We start from the raw sequence: 26,714 nt of genomic DNA on the forward strand, positions 1-26,714 counted from the left end.
GACTGCTAACCACTGAGCCATCTCTCCAGCCCCTGGAGATTTACTTATTTTTGTTTTAGATATGTGGGTGTGTGGCCTGCGTGTCTATCTGTGCCCTGGTTGTGTGCAGTACCCTTAGAGGCCAGAAGAGGGAGTTAGGTCCCCTGAACCTGAGTTACAGGGCGTGTGAGCCACCCTGTCAGTGCTAGGACTCAAACCCAGGTCCTTTGCAAGAACAACCAGTGCTCTTAACCACTGAGCCATCTCTCCAGCCCCAGTTTCTTCTACTCGTGATGTTCATCCCTCGCAATATCTAAACATCTCAATGTATAACAATAATTAAAAATAGAGTTCTTTCTAAATTGTCTCACTGTCTTCTACATGTAGTGGAGAATATCATCCATCCCCAAACAATAGGACATCAGACATATATTACTTATTAAAGATTCTTCACGGTTTTTGAACTGGCAAGATCCGCCTTTATTATTATTATTATTATTATTATTATTATTAAAACATGCTTAGGTTGTTATTCATTATGGGCTATGTCAGGCAGTGTTCTCTTCATCTGCCAGTGAACTTCCACCCATAGTTTGTTGCTTAATTCAACACACATTGCAGCTGGAAGCCAGGGTTGTTAGTATTGTCTGATACAGGAGAAGATGGGTTGTGTGGAGCTATGGGTGTCACTTAAGTGGTAGAGTGCTTGTCTAGGTTGCACGAAGCCCTGGGTTCGACCCCAACAGTACGCAAACAGGGGTGATAGTGCACACCTATGACCTTAGCACTCAGGAGGTCAAGGCGCGAGCATCAGGCATTCAGGGTCTATCCTTGGCTACACAGTGAGCTGACTGCCAGTCTGAAACCTAATGTGGGAGGAGGGAAGGGGAGGGGAACAGAGGGGAGGGGAGCGGAATAAAGGAAGCTGGCATAGGTCAGATGTGGAGGAGGTCACCAAAGAACTTGCTTTTGCTGGACACGATAGCACATGCCTGTAATACTGTCCCTCTTGAGGCTGAGACAGGAGGATTGAGAGGTTAAGGGCAGCCTGGGTTATAGAATGAGGCCATTCCCAAAAAGCAAGTAGAGACACTTTCTGAAGATAGGTTTTATTTTTGTGACATTTCTGCCTTTAAAAAAAAATTAAAACAAGAGATTGATTCTTCATACAGAGCCCAAACCTCTGAGATTCCCATTGTGTAGCAGCTGTGGTTCACGCGAAGGAAGGAAAGTGCTGGAATAAAAATGAACAACTGTAGTGACATGAGAGACAATCTGCATGACCTGAGCCATCTTATTGTCATTCTTTTTCATCGCATGGATGGCAGTCGCCTCCCTTTTAAGGTTGCTATGAAGACTTCAAATACTACATGGGAAACCCTAACATGGTCCGAATTAAGTTTAATTCCACCATGAAAAGTAGCTCCTTATTGGCTCAGATGATTCTGCTCAGTCCGTAATGTGCGAGCAGGACCCGAGTTCAGATTCCCAACACCAAAATAAAAACCTGGACACAGGCATATCCCTGGAGCTCAATGGGTATCCTGCCTAGCCAGTCAGAGCTCAATGGCTATCCTGTCTAGCCAATCAGAGTTCAATGACTATCCTGTCTGGCCAATCAGTGCTCAATGGCTATACCATCCAGCCAATCAGTGCTCAATGGCTCTACTGTCTAGCCAATCACTGCTCAGTGGCTATACCATCCAGCCAATCAGTGCTCAGTGGCTATACCATCAATCTAATGAGTGAGCTCTGAGTTCAGTGCAATGCCTTATCTCAAAAAGGAAGACACCCCACGTAGACCTCTGGCCTCTCCACTCACGCTTATATGTGCACTCAGGCACACACAGAAAAGAGATTAGCCCGTTTTTCTACTCTTTTTGGTTTATTTTGTTCAGTGGTTGGAATCTATACAAGGAGTGGAAAATAAGCCAGGAATTGTTTAGCACACTGGCCCCAGTGCTCAGGAGATGGAAGCAGAGTCTCAAAAAACAAAAATCTGAGCTTGCTGCTGCATGCCTATAATCTGAGCATCGGGAAAGTGGAGGCAGGAAGATCAGGAGTTCAAGGCTGACCTCAGCTACATACCTTGTCTCAAAAAACAGCAACAAAAAAAGCTGGACACAGTAGCACTTGAAAAGAAAATGCGGGAGAATCCGGAATTCACGGTCGTCATTGGCTATACAGTGAGTCCAAGGCCATCTGGGTGCCGCGGCTATGGGCTCCATGGCTACAGGAGACCCCGCCTCTAACAAACAAACACAACACCTTTTTTCCCATATGTCCACTGTTGTAGGTAGTTTTCTGAGAGTCGAGTTACAGATCTTGGCACTTGCTAGACTAAATAACACAAGAGGCATGAGGTTTACAAAGGACACATTTTTACTGATGCTCAAGTTAGAAACAGAAAGAAGAAACTCCAACTTCAGACCCCCGAACACAGACACGCTGTTGTCTTAGAACTGTTTTTGGATTCTTTACTCAAGTGTTACGGATACCATGCTTCCATCACAGCCAGCTCTGTAAAAATATACTCTAAGTAGGGGGACAAGGGGGCATCTCTGCTGCCGTTGGCCTCTCCATGATGACTGTAAGTGTTCATTTTGGTAATTGGACATTCTTCCCCTCCCTGGGGAATGTGTCGGTTCATCCGGCACCTCTCCTCCCATGCCGCTTTGTCATTCCAGCCTCCATTACTGAAGAAAAACATTCAATTAGTCCCAGTCAGGAATAGAAAATGACTTGGGTTTCCGGCTCTTCACAGCTGTGTCTGTGTTGGGGAAGAAGATTTTCATTGACCTCATAGAATTCTTCTGAGAGAATAATGCTACCGAATGATCAGCTTGTACAGCCAGGAGGTGGCGGCGGCGGCGCACGCCTTTAATCCCAGCACTCAAGAGGCTCAGGCATGCCGATTTCTGTGGGTTCAAGGTCAGCCTGGTCTACATAGCAAGTTTCACTCTGTCTCAAAAGCAAAAGAAAAGGATCAGTTATCTCCTTCCCTCATTTGCCTGTTCCTGGTTTCTTTTGAGGCAGCATTTTCTTTTTAATATTGGCAATGACTAGCTTCTTTTTATTATTATTATCGTCAAATTCTAATCCAATCACTTTTCAAATTTACAAGTTACAGTCAACAGGTGTCCAGTGTTCTGTTTTCCCTTTGGGGCGTGTGGTTTCTCACAGACTCTTGGCTTCCGGTAGGAATTCTCCACTTTGAGTTTTGTCCGGACGACGAAGAGAAGCTGTTCAAAGCTGTTTGTACTCGTAGCCCAGAGGCTCTGGTTCCCAAAGCAACCGTTTATCACCTACCATGTCTTATCTTTGCCCTTAGAGTTCTCCAGCATGGGAGCACAAGCTCTGCCAGTGGACTCTGTGGGGTGGCATGTGTATTTGGTTTGCGTGGACTCTTGTGACACGCCGTGGGTCGGGCTCATGTTCCTGGAGTGCCCGGAGTGGCTTCGCTAATCTGTCAGGATAGTATGTTCTGGTGGTTAAATATAGACAGACGGGCACTCTGAGTTAGAGCTCGCCGTCGTACTGTGCAGCTGGCATGAGCAGCCCGCCCTGGAGGGGAGACCTCTCTTAGTTTGCCTTCTACTGTCGGTTTTTCTCACCTGACTAAAAATACACCATGGACCTTGTGGGAGCTATGAGCAGTGGGACCATGGAAGCCATTGTGAGGCTTTTTGGCTTTGAAACATAGACTGTGTTGTTGGTGTCTGGTCTGTTTGGGTTCCCCTTCAGGCCCATGGAGATTACAACGGCTTGTTGGAGAAGATCCTGTGTGATCAGCCTTATCAAAGGTCTGGGTAGGTTTGAAGGGGTTGTCTTGTGGGGTGGTAAGCAGTTTTCAAACGGAGAGAGGGAGGGGTCTCCTCTCTATGTCAGGATGGGGGAGGGGAGCCTTTTTCTCTAGGCATAGGGACTGACTTATAATGGGATTGTTCAGACAGGAGCATGGCCCTTTAGGCCTTCTGTTTAGAACCGTAACATCTCAGGGGTCAGAGTTCTGCTTTCATATGACTCCATGGACAAGCAGCTGGGATATGATGGGATTTTTCTGTGCTTACAGACTTCACTATAGGGTTCTGCATGTCTGTGCTGGAAAATGGCTGACCCAGAGGAACAACTTGTAAGGATTTGGAAAATTGTTGATGCTACAGAATTTGATATTTCAGTAGAAGTAGGGTTTAAGCTTGATATATTCTAAATATTTGTATAAATCCCTTTGTTTTGTTCTAAATACAGAAAGCATCCTAAATTTAGTGTGTTTCCTGTGCTTCTGACTTAGCCTTCTCCAACATTTAAAACATAAAATGCTTCTCTTTTTTTGTTGGTGAATTTAAAATCAGGGTTTGTGTTGGTCAACACTAAATGGTTCTGGACTGCACGCCATTGCCTTTTGTTTATCAGACATGCTCTCTCTAGCTTGGATTTAAACGTGTATCTATTTCTTTTATTTTATGTGTCTGAATGTTTTGCCTGCATGTATGTATGTGCTTGGTGCCAGAGGCAGTCAGAAGAGAACATCAGATGCCTGGAGTTACAGATAGGTGGCTGTGAGCCTCATGTGTGCTGGGAACTGAACTTGGGTCCTTGAAAGAGCAGCTAGTGCTTTTAACCACTGAGCCATCCCTCCAGCCTCAGCAGCCTTTAAGAAAAAGTACATTTATTGCTTTGTTTTGTTTTTTGTGTGTATGCACACACACACATCAGCTTTTCAGGGTGTAGAAGTCACAGGATCTTATTTGGGATAATTCTTTCTGCTACCATGTGGGTCCTGGGGATTAAACTCAGGTCATCAGGCACTTTTATATGATGAGCCATCTTCTAGGCTCCCTAGACTGAAATTTTAAATATCACGTAACAGCTCCAGATTACTGAGACAAAAGTCCCATGATAGAGTTAGTTACATGCACCCCAGATATGGTCTAACTCTCTCATGATAGCAGGAAACACTAATTTGTAAATGAGAAATCTTAGCACATTGCTCTAATAGAGGCGGAACGGTTTGTTTATTAAGGATTATTTGCTAAGATCGGGAGACTGAATGACTTGTTAATTATTCCACAATGCTGTCTATAATGCACTGTTAGATACCTGGATATGACAGCTTGCCATTTCTAGGGATAAAATTGCCCCTAGTCATTATTTGGCCTCTTCATCTTGTGGTCTACAGAGTATGGGTTAGGGGAGTTTTTCCTCTGAAAATTTTATGTGATAAGCACATACATTAAGCGATAAACCTTACTGTTTCGGGTATTTCACAAAAACACTAGAAGACTGCGTCATGACAAGGCTCGTGTGAAATGCTTGTGGTTTCTGCTCTGTGGTTTCTGGTTAGTGGAGAGAGTGGTGGACCCTCTTGTGTGGCTGTGCGGTCTTTCCCCACACTCTCCCTCTCTTCTTTGGTCATCCTTGCCTGGCTTGTCTATCTTTCTTGTCTGTCTGTCTTTCTCTCTCTCTCTTTCTTTCTTCCTTCCTTTCTCTTCTTTCTTGTTTTTTGTTTTGTTTTGGTTTTAGTTCTCTTTTTTTGAGATAAACACTTCACACATTGGCCCATGCTAGCCTGGTACTCACTGTGTAGCCTGGACTGACCCCAAACTCATAATAATCCTGCCTCCATGTCCCCAGTTCTAAGATTGTAAGCGTGACCTACCACACTCGACACTTCGTTCTGGTTTAGGGCGGAATCTCACTATGTAGGCCCATCTTGGCCTCAGACTCTCCAGCCTCCTGCCTCAGCCTTGGATTGTTGCTCTCACAGGTGTGTGTCACACCAGGCCCAGCTCAGCTGTCTTTCTTGTTCATGATATACAAAATCAACTTTTAAAAAGGCTCTCCATCAACAAGTCCACTTCAGAGACTTGGTAGATTTAGCTCTGACTTAGACTACAAACGTCTAGTGTTAAGTGAATCTGACAGTCATTGTACATTAAAAAAATTAATAGAGCCTAAAATAGTTTAAAAGATTTATTTATTTTTATTTTATGTATATGAATGTTTTGTCCATGTGTGTAGGTATGTACCACATGTGTGTTCAGTGCCCAGAGAGAAAGAAGGTCATATGAACCAAATTTCTTAAATACTTCAATGTTGATAAAAATGAAACACTAAGTAGCCCATAATGATGGCAATGGATCCCTTGCCCTGGACCTGGAGTTACAGACAGTTGTAAGCTACCATGTGGTGCTGGGAACCAGACTTTAGTCCTCTGCAAGAGCAGCCAGTACTCTTAACCACTGAGCCGTCTCCCCAGCCCGGTTTGTGGAGCTTCTACGGCATCCAATGCGCTGGAAACCCATCACACGCAATAGATGCCTGGAATGTAGATTTTGTTGTTGTATACGTGGTGTAATGTACATATGCATTTCTCCTGTACATTTGCACATACATGTTATTGTATGCATATGTATGCTTACATAATACAGACTGCAATGCACATGATATATGTGTTGTTCCTGTATGAGGTATATACTGTGATAGCACATATTATATTAACACAGCCACTGCCATAACTTTGAATTGCAGCCTTTTGTTTGTCAAAATGTGTCTACATAATGTGCTGCCAATTATTCTTCTCTTGCCCCTTGAAGCTCGATTTACGTATCCAGTAGATGCTTCCAAACGCCACTTGGCCATTCTGGTAGGCCTCGGATTACTGTCTGTGAATGGCTCTGGTCCCCTCAGTATCTGGGGTCTTTTAAACCACCACCCACAGCAAGAAACTCGTTCTACGCAGACCCAGAACACACATGTGCCTGCCACAGACACAGCCAGAGACTGAAAGCAGGCTGCGTGCTCCCTGCTACTCTCTCATAGTCTCTATCTTGATGCACCAGAGTCCAGGTGATCTCACAAGCCACCGTGGCTCCGTATCTAGTAATGGGCCACAGCCCACACTCTGACAAACTCGGCTTTAAAGAGTCAGTAAGTCAGGCATTCCCAATACACCACGAATTGTATTTTCAGTTGCAATTACATGCCGCAAATTATGTGCATACAATATTCCCCTCCCGGGAACATTGGTGTTCGATATGGAAAGACATTGTGTGGCTGCAGAAATAGCTCTCCTGCTGGTCTTGAGGGGCGCCCTGCAAGGTGAATGTAGGCTGTCCAAGCTGGAGATAACTCATGACCTTGTACTTCTTATTGCTTCCTTAGCACTTAACGCCCCAAATACCCATCGCGTTCTGAGTATGCAGCCTCGGCCTGTGCTGCACAGTGGGCTGCAAAAGGAATCAAACAAATTCCTTGGCCCTGTGGCACTGAAGCCTAGTTAGGACGACAGGAAAAAAAAACGTCATGTGTCAGGAGTCTGCGGAAAGAGTGATGCAGACTTAGCATGAGGGAGTACTGAGGCGGCTGACTAGAACAGCCTCCCGTAAAACTAGAGGAGAGCTGGGAGAAGCCAGAACTTCTCCTTCCCCCATTGTGTAATTCCTATAACCTCCAGGCTCCCCCTCTTCTCACCTAGAAGCCCCCCTCATGCTGTTACCAGTTATTTCTGGTTCTCAGCACTGGCATCCCCCAGTCACAGATGTGGGTCCCCCCCTGTCTCAGTCACAGCCCCCTGGCCAGCAGGTGGCTTTGTGTACCCATATGTCTGTGTGTTCATATGTGGGGTGCCTGTCTCCCTGCACGCTGTGGGTTATGTGAGAGTAAGGACCATGCCTGGCTTGCTCCCCAGTGGACAGGGCAATACGTGGAGTAGAGTGGGCCTGAATACATGAACAGTTGAGTGAATGAATGATCTCCTAAATTCATGGGCTCTTATATTGGTGGTTCAACCTGACTGTGTGGTCTTAGAGCAAGCATCATGTGCTCGCGTGCATAAATTTTTACATCTTTGAGCCTGTCTTTTAAAATCTACCTTCGTTACCTCTGTAGAACTTCACAGAGTGCCTTGTGTGTACTAGGGCCTTAATGACCATGTGTCATTTATTTAATGAACTTGTTAATCACATTGCTAGTATTCAGAGATGAAAATATTTCTGTAAGGAAACCATATTGGAACATGAGTGTGGCATGCCCTGAATGACATCCTGCCCTGGTTTGTGTGTGCCATGTCTGTGTGTGTGTGCTCCAAGACCACACTGTTCATCGAAGCTTGGGTCCTGCAGCATGGTAGAGGAGCTGAACCCTTAGTGAGCCAATCAGGATTCTAGACTCCAGTTTTGTTATTTAGCAGTTTGTTCAGACTAAGTTTCTAACATGGAGTCCCTCAGTTATCGCTATTATAAGATATAGGACATTTTTGAAAAAATAAGTCATATCTTATTTGTTTATTTATGTTTTGGGTTTTCAAGACAGGGTTCCTCTGTGTAGCCTTGGCTGTCCCAGAACTCACTTTGTAGACCAGGCTGGCCTTGAACTCAGAGACCCCCTGACTCTGCCTCCCAAGTGCTAGGACTAAAGGTGTATACCACCACACTTACTTTGTTTTGACTTTCTTTATCCATTTTGGTTTTGGTTTTTTTGAGACAGGTTATTGCTATGTAGCTCAGGGGACTATGGAACTCACTGTGTAGCCCAGGCTTTCTAGGACCTGACTGTAGTTCAGGCTCATACCAAACTTATAATCCTCCTGCCTCAGCCTGTTAAATGCTGGAGTTACATGTATACACCTTAAGTCCTGCTCCTGTGTTTTCCCCTTTGCTTGCTCTGTCTCATTTTGTTTTGTTTACTTGTAAACCATCTTATTATGAAATGTTTAAACAAATATAAAAGGAGAAATAATTGCATAATATGCTATATACTGTTGTACTCCAATCTGACAATTATCAAGATTTAGTCACCTACTAAATTATTTAGAGCCTTGATTTTCTTTATTAAAGTATTTTGAATCAAATATAAGCATCATTTCTCTGAAGTCCTGTAATGAGTATCCATTCTAGAAAACAGAAATGTTTTCTTAGCTACCCATAATGCTATGATTATATCCAACAAGATTACCCACAATGCTTTGCTGTCACCTAACACACATTCCATATTCAATGTTTTCTTATCATCCAAGTGTGTTTTTCAGCAGCTAGTTGGGTTGAATCAGGATTTAGACAAAAATCCATCTATTTGGTTGTCACGTAACTGTGAGTGTCCTGTGACCCTCCATTTGTTGACTCAGAGAGACTGGCACACGCATAGGATGAGCCTAATTCTGCAGCATCTCTTTGTTTTCCTTATGATGGCATCAGACTCAGGCTTACATCCTATTACTCTTCGCATGTGGCTGTTCTCTATAGTGCTTCCCAGTCTCGATGAGGGCAGAGGCGGGCCCCCGCTCTCTGCTGTAATGACGTCATTCCTGTTCTGACACTGAAGACCACACCCTCCTTCCCAGTCTGCATAGCCAACAGTTTCCAGTGTTTGGCTTGCCACTCAAGACCTAGTTCTAACAGGGAAAATGAAAAGCCTCCATGTTATCCAACCTAAGGGTTTAAATCAGTCCCTCCACTCTGATGATCTCATCCACACAGATTCTACGTTGTGAGATTGGATGAAGTCAAGTCAACAAACATAAAAGAACCACAGTTTTTCAGCTCACGGTGCCAGGCACATTGCTAAGTGCTTATGACAAGGACAAGGCATCCCTGTTCTTAAGGACTCTCCAGCCACCTGGTGAGGACAAAGCCCAGGCATGTATGGGGACGCATGGTGGGAAGAGGACATGGAGATGCGGTGAAGGCAGATGCTCAGCAGATCCCGCACGTGCCCTGATGCCATCCCCTCTGCCTAAGGAGCCGTCCCCACCCACACGTGTTAGAACCTCGCCCATCCCCCTCCGACCTGGGCCAGACACTCACTGTTCTGTATTGTCTGCCTCCTAGTAGGCCAGAGACTGCACCAGCACAGGGAGCGTGGAACACAGACACCCACACATGATGTACAGTTTTTGGTAAAGTTTTAAATGTTAAAATAAGTCTTGAGGTTACAGCCAGGAATACCAGGCTTCCGCCTGTGGTTGTCTGCACCATGGGGAGTTTCCAGTCTTTATTAAAAGGTGGATGGAAAAAGAGCAGGGGCAGAGGTGTACCCGGGAAGGTTGGGGTATTTGCAAAGCTTTCGTCTGTCAAGAGGATAGGGCATAGATTGTCATTAACTCATGTTAGTTCAAGAGAAGGTGGGGGTTGGTTACCAAGTTTTGATGATGGAAGTTTTAAAAAGTGACCCCTTTTAACACACACACACACACACACACACACAGACACACACACAGACACATACACACACACACACACACACACACACACACACACACACACACACACACACACACACACACACACGGGGGTGGGGGGATGTTTGCATGTCATTGAATCCCCAGGAACTGGAGTTACAGACAGTTGTGAGTCGCCACGTGGGTGCTGGGAATCGAACTCAGGTCCTCTGGCAGAGCAGCCAGTGCTCTTAACCACTGAGCCACCTCTCCAGCACAATCTTGCCCAGCCTCTTGAAGAATAGCAGGTAAAAGCCAAGTGTCGTGGCACACACACCTGTATAGGGTTACTTATACTTACAGGGCACGTGAAGTGAAGGCAGGAGAATCGGGAGTTCAAGGCCAGCTTGGGCTATGAGGCTAGCCTGGGCTATGAGGCTAGCCTGGGCTACAAGGCCCTGTGGTGGGAGAAAGGAGAACAAATGAGGAAAGGCACATGAATGAGCCTTTTGTTGGTTGTCTTGGAGAGAAAGGGGAAGTTGAAAATCAGGATTATCTGCCTCCTGCAGGCTATTTGATCTCCTTAGGGCTGGAAGGGACCTTGAAATGTCACTGTAACCTCATCTTCCTTTGCTGGCAGGCCTTGGCAGACATTCTTTCAGGCTCTGGTGACAGTGCCTTCTTTGAAAATCGGGGGGAAGTCTGTGTAATTGCATCTTAGCGGATGACAGACAGTTAGAAAAAGAAGTCACTGGGGTGTTGTGGGCATTTTTCTAAGATAAGACGCCAGACGGCAGAGGAACGGGGACGGCCGTGACTGGATGCAGACTTTCCTCGACTGGACTGCTTCCTCCCTCCGTTCTCGGAGTACCCACAGACGGAAATGGTTTGTGAGGACGGGGTGGAAGGAAGCGGAGACGTGTGTGTCATCGTGTATCTAGGGAGGGTGCCATCACTAGTCACACATCTGGGGTTTGTCACTAGTCAGATTTCGGATGCTCCCTAGAGCCTCAGTGCACTGTGGAGCAAGAGTTCATACACACCAGGGTCTCCATGGCCTGCAGACGTATGAGGCTTTCTAGAAATTGCCCGACTATGTAAGTCGGTAAAAAACCTCATCCTCCAAATCGCTCGTATTTTATTATTTCTGAAGTCCCAACACCTGCTTATGCCAGAGCAGAACCCACATCAGCAGACTGCTTTATCCACCTCCAGCATAAGCAGCCGATGTTACTGAAGTTTTTGAGGGTCCAGCTGGTCTGGGGGTTGGGTTTTTACCAGGGCCACCTCTTATTTGTCCTCTGGCATGGGAGTGACTGGCTCTGTTGTGGTGTCTGTGGGTTAAACATAGGTTGTGAATAGGATGAGCCCGAGGCCCTCTGGAGTGTCAACATGGATTCTGGACCAGATTGAGCCAGTCTGGAGGTTCCCCCACACACTGCCCCTGGGAGGCTGGGGATATGTGAAAATTTGATGGTCGGCAGGTGGGAGTATATGGTTATTATCAAAATCTAGATTTTAACACCTCTGTGTGTGTTAGGTGTGTGTGTGTGTGTGTGTGTGTGTGTGTGTGTGTGTGTGTGTGTGTGTGGCAGCAGTAGGCTTGTGATCCTCTTGCCTCAGTCTCCCAGGTGCCGCAGCTGTCAGTATGCACCATCATGCCCTACTCTGGACTTTAACTTTTGCAGGCAACTGGCACAGCTGACGCACAGCAGACCGTCTGGAATTGTAGGGTTTGGTCTGATAACACCGGTTAATATCCAAAGACGAGGTGAGAGCGGTGTCTGTTAATCACAGATGCGATGCTAGAGACTGTGACTAGATGAAGAAGCTGTGGGGCTGGAGAGAAGGCTCAGAAGTTAAGAGCACTGGCTGCCCTTACGGAGGACCTGGGTTCAGTTCCCAGCACCCACATGGCGACTCGTAACTGTCTATAACGTCAGTTCTAGGGGATCCAACACCCCCTCCCAGCCTCCAGGTGTACCTGTACACACACACACACACACACACACACACACACACACACACACACACACACACACACATACACCAAAATAAATTTTAAATTGTTTTGAAAAGAAAAGAAAGCAAAAGTTATATTAAATGTAACTACATTTAATTATACCACGCTAAAATGAAAAGTGTTTTAAATCTCTAAGAAAATAAAAGGGTAAGTGATATAAGAAGGCCAGCCTGGTCTACAGAGCAAGATCCAAGACAGCCAGGGCTACAGAGAGAGACCCTGTCTCAAAAAAACAGAAGGAGAACAAAGGAGGAGGAGGAGGAGGAGGAGGAGGAGGAGAAGGAGGAAAAACTATTCCTGTTACCCGAAGGGTCTCTTGTAGACCCCTAAGCATGAAGGAACACAGTTTGAAAGTGGCTGGAAAACTCAGAGAGTGGAGGAATGTATTAATTCTGTAAGTGTTGGAAATCAAACCTGGGTCCTCTGCAGGGACAGCCAGTGCTTAGTCTACGCCATTGCTCCGTCCCCCACCCCCTACCTCACCCCCACCCCTAATATCCTGATATTTGTGAAGCAACCTTTCCCTGCTGTGCAAATGAATTGATTTTCTTGTCCCCCACGCTGTCTGTTTCTTAGTATTATCTTCAGATTTTTTGTTTTTGTTTTTGTTTTTTTTCAAGACAGGGTTTCTCTGTAGCTCTGTCTGTCTGTCCTGGAACTTGCTCTGTAGACCAGGCTGGCCTTGAACTCACAGAGATCCGCCTGCATCTGCCTCCCGAGTGCTGGGATTAAAGGCGAGCGCCACCACCACCTCAGGGCTCAGAATTACTCTAAGCACAACTTTTTGCTGTTGCATGCCGAGGGTTGTTCTTCTCAACAGTTTGCTTTCTCGGACTCCCAGAGTTTCTGGCCACATTGAGAAGCTGCAAAACCTTTCAACTTTCCATTTCCTAAGCACCTTCCTAAATACATTAGTGGGCAATTTATTAGCGCCCCTCCGCAGAGCGGCAAGTTCTCACGGCAGCTGCAGCATCTTGCTTATGTGTTATGTAATGTCCTGTAATGCTGGTAAACAAAGTGAGTCTCAGGGAACAGAGAGACCCGGGATTGAGAAGTGTCTTAGTCCTAAAGAACGATGCCCAGACTTGACACAACAGGGTCTATCCTTGACACATGAAGGTGAACAGAGTACTGAGACCCACGGAAGGCTGACTTTCCTCCAAGCACGGACAGACTTCTTACACATTGAAGACTCCTTAATTGAAAAAGAAGGCCACTGGTCTCTAGAAAGTAGTTGAGTTAATTAGCCCACCACTTCTAAGAAGTGTACCTGCTTCAGAGGGTTGGTTGCTACCTATCAGGTTGGGGGTACCGGGGAAGGGCAGGTATTTCAGATCCTCAGTATTGGTTCTGGAGGGGGAGCATTTATAAAGAGCACCCCATTCTTTGAAAAGGTGGCTGTGTGCTCTGTCCATCCTGGAGGGAAAACCAGGGCGATTGGTCGTCTTTTCAGAGGCCTGTGCTTCATAAATGGAGGAAGGGGAAGCATGTACTTGTTGGGCATGTGATTCCTGTCCTTCACAGACTGCCAGGGTCCCCATCTCCACACAGATATGGGGCAGGCCAAAAGGATGAACTGGAAGAGCAGAGCCTGGTGGCCAAGTATGTCTGGACTCTCTTAGACACACAGACAAACACACATGGCTTCCGACCCTGTCTGACGGCTGAGTGCCGGCCGTCTCAGGCTGCCCCTCGTGGCCGGGGCTTCACGTCAGTTTCCTGTTCTGTTTCAAAATTGTCATCTGACACTGTGTGTCTGTGTCTGTCTGTCTGTCCATCTGGGTCTGTGTGTCTCTAGGTGTGTGCATGAAACTGCTTTGCCACAAAATAGGAGATACAACAAGGAAGAGCTATTGGCCTTCCTCTCCAACGTGTCTCAGCATCTAGAGCAGGGCCTGGAACCCGGGTGCCCATTGCGTACTTGCTGCCTGAAAGGGAGTGAGCAGGGGTGAGAAGTGGTTGTCTCTAGTGAGAAGTGGACTTGACTTACGGAAAAGTGCTGAGGTCACGGCTGCTTTCCTGCCATGCCACTGCGCTCTCAGCTTCTGGGGGGTCTCACGGGGGACACCAAGGCTGCCTTTACCTTCCTTCCAGCATCATTATAAAACAGTCGTTGACTTACTGGTTGTAAGGGGTGTTTGCGATGATCCTGCAAATGTTGGTAATGTAGGCAGATTAGGAGTTCAAGGTCATCCTCAGCTACATGAAGAACTTGTGGCTACCCTGGCTAGAGATGGTGTCTCAAAAGCCAGAGAGAGAGAAGGAGGTGGAAGAGAAGATTGTAGTGAACTTAAAAACTCACCAACAGATTTTTTTTTCGCTTTTCTTCTTTCTTTTTGGACAAATGAAATTAGTAATATGTAGATTCAAGCAAATGGGAGGCTCTAGTGATTTTATCTATGGTAATATTAGATAAGGGTGGTCTTTATGTTATTATTATGTGTGTTTTGGTTTGGTTTGGTTGTTTGTTGTTGTTTGAAATGGGGTATTCTGTAGCCCAGGCTAGCCTCAAACTTCTGTTCTTCCGGCTTCCACTTCAGAGTGTTGGAATTACACTCTTGTACACCAGGCTTAAACTAGGGAGGAGTTGGCATCGATGTTCATGACCAAGGTATGGAAATTTCCTGATTCTCCCACACTCAGGCACCCACGGGGGAGCATCTTCACTAAAAGCCGCCCTGTCAAGCTTCTTCTAGAAAAATGGCGGTACTTGTTGGGAATTGATGATGGTAATCTAAAGAGGACTTTCTGAAACATGAGAGTGGATTGAGATCAAGGTTCCTCACCTCTGACCTTTACCATGCCTCCATCTCCCAAGGCTGAGCTGTGTGAACTCACACAGAACAAAAGGGGCCTTTCCCTTCATTCCCTCTCTGCCTTGACTCCGGGGTGGTGGGCTTGGTCATGTGGGTGGGCTCTATGCTTACAAAGACACCAGATTGGAAGTACAGGCGGACACTTCTTTTATAAACAGCTGCGGACAGGGATTTGGGCTTGGAAATGGAGGGACAGGTATTCTGGTGCCCAGGTTTCAGCTGTCCGTGACTTTGCCAGAGGTGTGCCAGGGTCAGTGTCCTGATCTTCCCTTCCCTATCATTATGGGTTTAGTCCCAGGATCTTGTGATTGTGTTTTGCATCAACTCAGTTACTCCTGGCTTCTAGAAATGTGTTCAGCCCTGTGGGACATCAGAGAGAATAAAGCCTTGTTTCCGAATGAAGGGTTTGGGTTGACATTCAGGTCTCTGGTTCTGAAGCTTGGTGACCTTGATACAGTAGGCAGATAGCACAGATAGGTTGTCCCTCTGAGCGGCAGTTGGGCGGTGTCCTCCATCCACAAGGTGTCCACATGCCAAGAGCATTGGAGACCAGGCAGGCGTGATTCATGCTGACCTCCGTCAGCTGCCTTGGAATGTTCGCCTGTAGAATAAGCATTCTCAGTGAGCTGGGATTTCTCCTTTCTCATGTCTCCTTTCCTTAATGCCTGTACTCAATCACCCGAAACTGTATGCACCCTTTAAAGGCCATATTTTCCTCTGTCCCGTCCTCTTCATTCCTGGTATCCTATCTTAACTCTCTTGATCTTATGTTTTTCGTGGGATCGTTGACACCTTAGAAACTCACAGATCTCCTAGATAGTCATGATTACAGATAGCTGTAATCCCAGCATTTGAGAGGTTGAGGCAGGAGGATTGGCTTGAGTTTGAGATCAGTCTGGACTGTAGAGTGAGACTCTTTCAAAAAAGGAAAGCAAAGCAAAACAAACAAATAGGGGGAGAGGAAGAGTTTGGCAGCCTTGTTTGCCGGGTGGTGGCGCACCCCTTTAATCCCAGCACTCCGGAGGCAGAGGCAGGCGGATCTCTGAGTTCGAGGCCAGCCTGGGCTACAGAGTGAGTTCCAGGACAGCCAGGGCTATACAGAGAAACCCTGTCTCAAAGAGAGAGGGAAGGTCATTTGCATTTATAAACAAAATAATTTTCGGTAACTATCTGATAAAACACTTTTCCATTATGCTCTGAATCGAGACTACTGCCCCCCCCCCCACAGGAACCCCGATGGCTGCCCCTGCTTGGGATCAGTGTAACTAGGATTCTGCACATTTTGTAAAACTCAACACAGGCACTGCAGCTTGGTGAGGTGGTGGTGAGAACGGAAAATTCAATCCTCACCTTGGATGTCGTCGACAGAGGCGCTCTTCCCCTTTTCAGATCAGTTCTTTGAGGACTCTGAGTTTCTTACCAAGTGTTTGGATCATATTTGCTCCTCTAACTCTTCCCAGATGCCCCCCCTTTCCCTGTCCACCCAACTCTGTATCCCCCCAAAACAAACCCAAAATCTTCGAGGCCAGTTTGTGCTGCCCAAATCTTGGATGGATGGTCTTCACTGGAGCGTGGTTGACTTTCCAGTGGTTACACTCTTAAAGAGCACAGACCTCTACCTTCCCGGCAGCTCCCCTCTCCGTGCGTGCGTGCGGGGCTTTGGTCTGGCTGGCCCTGCACACGTCTTGTGCGTGCTGTTACAACCATGAATCCTCTGTGCAACTGCCCAGCTACATCCTGAAGACAGTTTCCTTGTCGTCTCCCGCTGTCTCTGGCTCTTAAACTCCTGATGCCTTCTCTTCTGCGATGATCCCTGAGCCTTGGGGGTGGGGAGGAGCGTGGGGCTGAGCTTTCGGTGGTTCCTTATTCTCGGTGGGTTGTTGTGGGTCTCTGTGTTAATCATCATCTACAGCAAATAGAAGTTTCTCGGATGAGGGTTGAGAGATGTATTGCTCTACAGATGTATGCAGAAAGGGTTGTAGAAAGGCAGGCTCCTTCCCCTTTTATGAGACAAATGTTTTTTTGTGTTTTTTTGGTTTTTCGAGACAGGGTTTCTCTGTGTAGCTTTGTGCCTTTCCTGGAACTCACTTGGTAGCCCAGGCTGGCCTCGAACTCACAGAGATCCGCCTGCCTCTGCCTCCTGAGTGCTGGGATTAAAGGCATGTGCCACCACCGCCCGGTGAGACAAATTTTTTTTTTTTTTTTTTTGGTTTTTCGAGACAGGGTTTCTCTGTGTAGCTTTGCGCCTTTCCTGGAACTCGCTTTGGAGACCAGGCTGGCCTCGAACTCACAGAGATCCGCCTGGCTCTGCCTCCCGAGTGCTGGGATTAAAGGCGTGCGCCACCACCGCCCAGCGAGACAAATGTTTTTAAATCAAGCTGTCCTTGAACTCACCTATGTTGCCCAGGCTAGCCTTGAACTCACAGAAATCCTCCCACCTCAGCCTCCCAAGTGCTAGGATTGCAGGATTGAGCTTCCGAGCCCTTTTCTTGGTAGAAGTGCATCTCTTTGGAGAGCAGCAGCCAGCTGAGCTTTTGAAAATTGGTTCGTAGAGATTTGTGGAAGCAATGGTCCAAGATTTTCTTTGACTGTGAAGCCTAGAGGACAGGGAGCCCACCGTTAAAACTGACAGAAGAAATCACGTTTTCAATTCTCCTTGACCCACCTGCCTAGAACATTCAAAAAGAAGCCCCAAACGTCTTAAATGTTGAAGAACTTATCAGCTATATCCATGTGGTAAACAGGATGATGTATTTGGTTGTAATAAAAACATTACATAATCAGAGCACTTAAATTCCAACACCATTTCTAAAGACTAAGGCCAGGCTATGATTTGAAACATGACCTTTTTGTGATTCATAGTCTTACATTTATGGTTTATGAACATACACCGCCTGAATATTGATGACTTTCTTTTCATCCATTAAAATCCACCCTGTTTTCCAGCTTCTCCCGTTGGCAACGGCTACATCAAGCCGCCGGTTCCACCTGCTTCAGGTACACACAGGGAGAAAGGACCGCCGACCATGCTGCCCATCAATGTGGACCCAGACAGCAAACCAGGAGAGTACGTCCTCAAGAGTTTATTTGTCAACTTCACCACTCAGGCAGAGCGGAAGATTCGCATCATTATGGCAGAGCCTCTGGTGAGTATGGACCACGGAATGACCTCTTTTTAAATTCTTCTCTGCTCCGAACACGACTGGTACTCTAGATCCATGGGTCCCAGGTCTGTTGACCCAACCAAGCTCAGATCAAAAAACCAAGGGGAAAATGTAACTGCATATACTGAAGAGGTCACAAGTCCCTAAAAAATACAGTACACTGTAGTGGGTGTTATAAATCACCTAGAAATGATTTCAAAGTACTCAAGGAGATGTACATAAATGATAAGCAAACACTATTGTCTTGGTTTCATTTCCTGTTGTGATAGACACTATGACCAAAAGCAACTTGGGAAGGCAAGGGTTTATTTCATCTGACAGCTCACAGTTCATCACAGTGGAAGTCATAGCAGGACCAAAAGACAGGAACCTAGAGACAGGAACTGAAGAAGAGGCCACGGAGGAATGCTGTTTACTGGCTCTTCCTCTATGCTATTCAGCCTGCTCTCTGTATAGCATGAGCATTTTAGATACAGAGATAGATAGATAGATAGATAGATAGATAGATAGATAGATAGGCAGATAGATAAATAGACAGATGAATATAGATAAGTACAGATATTCATTGCTTGGGGGTACTGCGACCCTCTATTTGGAGGTCTTATCGTTAAAGATAAGACTCTCAAAACTACATATGTCTATGAGACCCTGGCCCAAGCTGCTTCCCTTAAGCCCAGAGAGAGCTGGTGAGAAGGACTCATGTTTGTTCAAAAACAAGCATCTTGAGATGACAAAGGAGCTAGCAGCCTCAAAGCTACATCTGGAGGAACTCAGGAGAGCCAACAGCTGGTGGCTGGGGAAAGCAAAGCACCATGGGTAGTGTGGCTACCCGCTGAGCAGGGTCTTCTAGGGCACACATTTTGTTTTTATTTTATTCTGGGGTTGGAATATCACATATTTGACCTCCTGGGGCTATGTCCTATTTTCCCAACATGAATATCACATCTCTTCAGGCTAAACCTCACAGAAACATACGTGTGTGTTAATTGATGCATAGAGCTGAAGACTAAGAAAAGCTCTCACACATTTGAAGGTCACTAGATAGGTCAGTTCTGTAAATCTGAAGAAAGATTATTTAGCAGTTAACACCTTTTTTTGGTTTGGTGTTTGTTTGCCCTTTTACATTCTTTTGGGTTTTGTTGTTGGTTTGAGACAAGTTCTCCAGCTACATTTGTAGCAAACCTGCCTTGAACTCACACCTCCATCCCTCCTCAAGTGCTGGAATTACAGCATGCACCATCATGCCCAGCTTAAACAATCTGGTGTCACTTCTACTTCAAATATAGACTAGTAGATGAAAGGCAGGGGATGGATGTCTATCTGAAGACTTACAGAGAAGAGAACCTTGCAGAAGGACAATGGGGAGGAGGAAAAGAATTCTGATGACTCCCGAGAGAACTGCTGTGTCTGTAACAGTTCCATAGATGGTGGACAAGAAAGGAACATTAAAGTTCTGTATATGACTTTTCCGTACCCAAAGAGCTATCCTAAGTGGAGGAAACAAGATGGAAAATAAGAATGTCCCACAGAAATCAAATTTTTCTTTTTCTTTAATATTCTTTATAAGCATCTTTCACTTGTTCAGCAATGTTTCTGTTTGTACCCAAAAGATGCTCAAGTCAGAGTCATTAATATTTATGAAAAAGTCAATAGTTTTATTCTATTTTTTTGATGCTTCATGGGGACATTTAATTGCCTTTGTTCTTGTTGACTGTTATCCTTGTTTTGTCTTTTTTGTATGCTCAGCAAGCTAAGTGAGGTTATCTATGTCATTTTTATATTTTTATCTCAAAACATGAAAGTTAGAGGAAGAGCTCGCTCTTGCTCAGCTCAGCTCAGCATCATGGTCTCCACTCAATCATCAGTGATAGTTCAGCTGGGTATAGAATTCTGGGTGGACTCATTTGTCCTCTGGACCTTTAGACTAGACCTTTGAAGCTCTGTGTCACTCAGTTGCCTCTGTGGTTCCTGTTGAAAAGCCTCTTGTTTTATTTCTTTGTAGATTATTTACTTTTTGTTCTGTTTGCTTTTATGGTTTTCTCCTTGCCTTCAGAGCTCTGTGCATTAACTCCTCTGTGTTTGCATGTGAATTGATTTGCATTTTTGTGTTTGAGGGTCTGCTTTTTGAATTCAGACTTATATCACTCATTCATTCACCAAGCCTGGGGAAATCTTGACCATCCATTATCCTCTTTACCCATTCCTAGTACATGTTTTCTGACCCCCCTCTCCCATCACCACCACTAAGTCAAGGTTTCTCTGTGTAGCCTGGCTGTCTTGGAACTCACTCTGTAGATCAGGCTGGCTTTGAGCTCAGAGATGTGACTGCCTCTGCCTCCTATGTGCTGGGATTAAAGATGTGCGCCACCACTGCCTGGCCAATATTTTTACTTCTTCATGCATTCTATTATGTATCTTTTCACTGTTCTTCTATCACTGCTAATATTTCATCTTGAATGTATGCTGAGTAATTTCCTCAGACCTATATTTCAATTCATTTGTGTTCTCTTGGGCTTTGTCTAATATGTTACTTAAGCCTCCTATGAAGAATTGTAATTTCAGCAATTATATTTTTAATCCCCAGGAGTGCTCTTTCCTTCCCTTGCAGAATCTGTTTAAAGATTTCTACGGTTTACAGTAGTTTGTTCCTTCCTTACATTCACAAGTCTCTTTTGTGCACTCAGTCATCTTAAGCTTGTGTTTTCTGTCCTGTAAGTGACTGTGCTGTGACACCAGCTTCCAAAGGCCTGGCTTTGTGGGGTTTGTACCTGGTTAGTTAGTTTGCAAATAATGGATTGTCCTCGTTTTAGAACAGTTTCTACAAGGTCTTGTATTTCCAGTATCCCACCGCTGGAGGCCCAAAGCTTCCTGTATCTTCATGTAGACAGCAGACAGGCTGCCAGGATAATGAGACAAAGAGCCCCCCATGGGCAGTCACGATGCCAACTCATTCCTTGCCCTTTGTGTGTCTTCTCAACTCATTCCTGCATTTTAAAAATCCATATATTCCACTCAGCGTTTCTGGATAGTGCACGGGAGATCTGTGGTCCTCTTAGTCCTTTTTTCTGCTTTTATGATCTGTGGAATTCTTGGTTTGCTTCCCACGCTGATAAAAGTAAGAATAAGCCTCTGTGTGTACGAGCATGAGTGCCCAGAGCAGGGTAGTGTCCCCCAAAGTGAACAGACAGGTGAATGACAGGAATGTTACCATCTCTCCCCTCTGATCCTTTCTGATAAGTATTCCCTGAGCACACCTTTGTCTCATTCATCTTGTTTGAAACCCTCGTTTCATATTCATCTAGCTCTCAATTCTGCCCTATCCTTACTTCCAGCATGCACCTGTAAAAACCCATGTCTTGCCTGCCATCGTGCGTCTATGAATGCTGAACCTCCTGGAATTCTCAGCTTCGCATGCACGCACATGCATGCCTCATTAGAACTACCATACTATCCTCTTGGGCTGGGTATTGTCTTCATTGAATTAGAATACCTCAGTGGCGGAGGATAGAGAATATTACAGTTTTAAGAGTGTGTGTTGCTTTGTGGAGTTTTTGTTTGGGTGTGTACAGATCAGACCATAGTATGAATTGTATTTTCACAGGAGTGGAATCTCCAGTTGAAAAAGCACTGGGAACCTACAGAGAGACAACACCTGTGTCTCTGTGTCTTCCACATCTTCTCTCTGCCCTCCTCTCTCTCCCCACAGCCCCAGTTTTTAATGCTTTGCATACAGTGGGTAGTAAATGTTTTGTTTTTAAAGATTTATTTATTTTTATTTTATATGTATGACTATTTTACCTGATGGCATGCTTGTGTACCACATGCATGTGTTTGGTGCCTTCAGAGGCCAGACGAGGGCATCAGTTCCCCTGGAACTGGAGTTACAGGTGGTTGTGAGCCACTATGTGGGTGCTGAGAACTGAACCCTGGTCCTCTGTAAGAACAACCAGTGCTCTTAACCACTGAGTCATCTCTTAATCCCCAGTAAGTGTTTTGTGAGTGAATGAGTATGCCAAGAAATGAGTGACTAAAACATTAACAGAGTAGCTAAAAAGGAGTACCTTTGTGGGAACCCATGTATTTCAAAGACTATCTTGCTCACCTCTACACTGATAATCGGGGGCCTTTCTCTGTCCTTCTTATGTTATAGTCGAGTGTTGTACAATAAGCCACACAGAAAAGACATTGATTCTTAGTCTACTGCCTTGGGGCATCTGAGGATGCCTCCTTGTTCATGGGTAAGGTCACTGCCCCACTCCACTCCATCAGTAGAGGCTGTCCGCCACAGAATGTCTACTGTTACAACATACAGGTCTCCGGTTATGTGGCACCTGCCACTGAAGTCACAGGCTATTACTTTCTCAACAAACTCCGTTTAAAAACTAGTCCCTTCAGCTTTTCCGTCCAGGAGCCTCATCAGTTTCAGCTTTATCGATTGGATGGATACAAAGTGATAAACGATACGAGCGGATATAAAGATATAAAGTTATTTTGGGGAAACTGATTTTGATTTGAGTCTCGATTCTGCCTCTTCGGGTGTGTGGTCCTGGGCAAATGTCAGCCTCTTTTCCCCATTTGCAGGATGAGTGTCAGTGCCTAATTCCCAGGGTGACTGATGGGGCCCAGTGATACGTGTGGAGCACCTGGGATACTTGTGCATGCACGTGAGGCGCTCAGCCCTCGTCACTGTCTTCATAGTTGTGATGGGGCACTAGGATCAACTAACTCCATCTTCTTTGGAAGGCAGCGCACTTCTCTTGGTGTGTACTCAGGCAGAGTGCAGGCCTTGAGCAAGCAGTTGGCTGCCCACTTCCGGCCAGATTCTTTCCCCTGAACTTGGCCATGACACATGGGTACAGCCAGGACTATTTCAAACCAACTCCTTGAGGGCCCTCTGTGTACTTACGTTTTGGGAGTCGATAGAGGCCAACAAATAAAAGTTCTCAACAGAAGACAACACAGCCACCCTCTCATTATGTTTCCAACAAAGCACTTAAGGTTTGCACGGATGTTGTCTTAGACGCTTTTTGTTCGTGAGCGAACATCTTGAAAAAAAAGCAACTTAAGGAAGAGAGACTTTGTTCAGGCTTGTGGATCCAGAGAGAGATTCCATAGTGCTGGAGGCCGTGGGGTAGGAACCTGACAGATCACATCTTCAACCACAAACATGAAGCTGAGAGAGTGAACAGGAAGTGGCCCGGGGCCATAAACTGCCAGAGCCCGCCCACAGCAATGCACTTCCTCCAGCAAGACTGTACCTCCTAAAGGTTCCATAGGCTTCCGAAACAGCGCCACCTACTGGGCACCAAGTGCTCGAGCACCTGAGCCTGGGGGTGGGGCGGGGTGGGGGTGGGGGCCAACGTTCCTCATTCTAACTACGTGTGTGAACAGTGAGGAAGGACCAGAGCAGTGTAGCCAGGATGTGAAGTGACCCCAACAATGACGGTTTTCAGAGACCTTCAAAGAAGAACTGTCGTGAGTTCCTGAGGATAGGCCGGCACAGAGACAACTAGGAACAGCGTAGGGCCGGGTCATACCGAAACGCCAAGTAGCCCACCATAGGAAAAGATGGGTTGTTCCAGTTAGTCCAGAATTTCAAGAAATGCTGTTTTCCAAGGCTGGCTCTTGCATCTGATCCCTCTCCTGTAGTCTGGCTGATGTTCAGAAAACTTACTTTTCTATCACGAACTGCAGGTGACCTATGCTTCTGGCAGAGTCACTTAGTCAGGACCCAGTGCTGTCTGCTGTAGGGTGAGAGCAGCAGGCAGCCAGCTGTAGCCCTATTCTGTGTAGTCACCGCCCTAATATGTGCAACCAACGTTTTAACTCTCGCATCTCTGGGATTTTCCATCGTCCCTGTAAAGAATGGCAGTGGGAACTATTTGGGGCACTGGCAAATGCCCGAGCCTAGAACTCGTGACAGGAAGGACACTCAACTCATTTGACAAAAGAGCTGGAAAGAGCTGTGGTTTTGTTTTCGACTCTGGAATCTCAGAAAAGGCAGATATCCACATGATTTCAAAGGCAGCCAGCCTGTAGCGTTCACCTTGTCCTTCGGCAAAGACTAAGATGGAGAGAGCCAAGTCGCAAGTCCTTTCACGATGAAAGATTTTGTGAAGGTGGGGTTGGCCTGAGCCTGGTTAACTGTCCCTCACATGATGATAATGCACTGGCTCAGACCCGGGCAGGGTCTTTCAGATACTGGCCCTGTGCCCTGTCGGAAGCTCAGGGGTGGGCTGGCAGCTGTGATAATTCATTAAGATATTCATTGAGTTACCACAGAGCTGGAATAGAGGCTTTAAAAAAAGCATAACATGACCTAGCTGGTTTGCTAACATCAAAGAAATAAATGAGACCGAACATAAACGGAAAGTAACGCAAACTATTTTCTTGAAGCAGGAAATCTTTGAAGAGTCTAGGATAGCAAACTATTGCAGCACCTAGTGTATGTGATGAGGGATGCCACGTCTTAAGACCGAACCTGGATGAACCACAGTCACAGCCAGCTGGCTTCTGGGAGGTCACACAGTTCTCCAACGATGGCATTACAGCATGCTAAAGTTCCAGGTTCTGGAAGGAGGGTCTGTGACAAACCTCTGTGCCTAGTCTCAGGCTTCATCTCCTGGGCATTGATTTTAGAGCTGGTGTAAGGACAACTTGATGTCGGCCTGACCCAAGCAGGAGGCCGTGCTGGGACTGAGAACGCCTTGACCCAGCACCAGCAATCTATACAGGGACCAGGGTTTCCAGTTCTCATTAAACTCGACTATGGCTCTAAGCAGTGAAGCCTTGGGCAAGTGAAGCACACCTACCCTCGCTTCTCTGATGACTCTAGAATCTACCTGATAAGAGAAACAGACCCAGGTTAGATGTTTGCTATTTATACTCACAATAGACAGACCTTTTTTCATTTTTTTGTCTAGGGATTCAATGATAGAACATTATCTTAGTGTGTACAAGGCCCTAGGTTTAATCCCCGGCACCACCACCCCCCAAAATAAATCAACTACTCAGGGCTGAAGGGATGACTCAGCAGCCAAAAGCACTGGCTAATCTTCTAGAAGACCTGGGTTCCATTCCTAGCACCCACATGGCAGCTCACAACTCTCTGTAACTCCCAGTCCAAGGGATCTGGTGCCCTCTTCTGGCCTCCACAGGCATTGCATGCACATGGTGCACATACACACATGCAGGCAAAACACCTTGACATGCAAAATAAAAACAAGTAACTCTTTAAAATAAGTAAATATCAATCAATCAGTCAAACAATAATTCTATAGATCAGCTTTACTTTCCTCAAGACGTATAGTCCAGAGACTGAACATCTAGCCATCGTTTTGCATTTCCACTTCAGATGGCCTGTGTTGCCCTGAGACTTCCAGATATCAGAAACATCATAAAGATCATATCCTTTCATCTGGAGCCCTTCTGAAATATTTAAGGAGTTTGTGAGTTGGGAAATCCTTGTGCTCCGAGGGACAGAATTACTACCTCTAGTTAAGATCTTTATATGCCAGGTCTTCATGCAGCCTGTTGAATTCAGTCATCTTTAAAGACTTACGAACCTCACCCTGGTATGTGTCAGGGTGGCCAAGCCTGGGAGAGGGCAATTTTCCTGCACCACTGTTCCTGCCAATCTTTCTGTGCTAAGAAAACAGTGTGTGTTTGTTGGCTGGGGATGTGTAAACAGCAGGGACATGACCTTCAGATCTCTGCACAGTGGTTTCAAATCTACGTCCCTTCCTTTTAGCCAAAGCTCGCTCTAATCCGAGGCCACTGTTGCTCCAACATGTCTGATGAAAGAACACAGAGAAAAACCTAGATTGAGCTCCCTGTTGAGCGTAGTGCTAAAACCTCGAGTCCTATTGTTCAGAACAGAGACCAGAGGACTGCTGGTCATATGGGGAATATTTACACCATACTTGATGAGGAACTGGCTTATTTTTCCACGTGTAATTAAACCAGTAGCTTTTGAACTAGCTGCTCCGTAGTGAGCCGCTTTAGGCTTGCATTTCCCTGCCTCATTCTCTCTCAAGTCATTCCCAGGAAATCTGTAGACACATCATAACTCAGAACCAGAGCATTGCCAGCCACTAAAAGCAGAGATAATAATTGAGGAAAGATTCCACTGGGCCGCTGAATGAGATGCTCTTCCAAATGAGCTCACAGAGTCACTTTTCTCTGCATGTGGCTAAACCTGAAGTTTGTTTTCCTGATTGTGAATATGCCTGGAGTCATGCAGGTGGAACAATATTTCCTTTGTGGCTCCTAAATAGGATTTTTTCATCAGTGAAATGAAATTTAATGCCCCACCATAGTCTGATTGAAACTTATAGCAAAGAAACCATGTGAAAAGTATTTTGAAATCAGAAAAAAAAATCAAAGGACTTTGTATTCCAATTTAGTAGTATTCAGTTCCTCCTGGGTAAGGCTGTAATCTAATATTTTTATTTATCCTTTGCAATTTTCGTACATGTGTACAGTGTATGTTTATCGTATCCACCCCTACTCCCTCTCTCCAACTTCTACTAGGACCCCCCCCCAACACATCTCCCTCTCAACTTCATGTCCTTTTA

The 26,714-nt window shown here is 45.7% G+C and overlaps 1 protein-coding gene across 4 annotated transcripts in view; it reads left to right on the top strand.

Annotated features, from left to right (window-relative positions):
- The window catches only part of Fry (FRY microtubule binding protein), a 403,165-nt gene that overhangs the window by 171,458 nt on the left and 204,993 nt on the right, over positions 1–26,714 (top strand). For all 4 annotated transcript variants that reach the window (XM_052754591.1, XM_052754592.1, XM_052754590.1 and 1 more), the window contains one exon: positions 17,921–18,120. In XM_052754591.1, the coding sequence (XP_052610551.1) occupies positions 18,001–18,120 (120 nt within the window). In that variant the 5' untranslated portion in view covers positions 17,921–18,000. The remainder of the gene's footprint in view (positions 1–17,920; positions 18,121–26,714) is intronic.

The sequence above is a fragment of the Peromyscus californicus genome, unplaced genomic scaffold (genome assembly GCF_007827085.1).
Source record: "Peromyscus californicus insignis strain IS unplaced genomic scaffold, ASM782708v3 Scaffold_2__1_contigs__length_46816999, whole genome shotgun sequence".
NCBI lineage: Eukaryota > Metazoa > Chordata > Mammalia > Rodentia > Cricetidae > Peromyscus > Peromyscus californicus.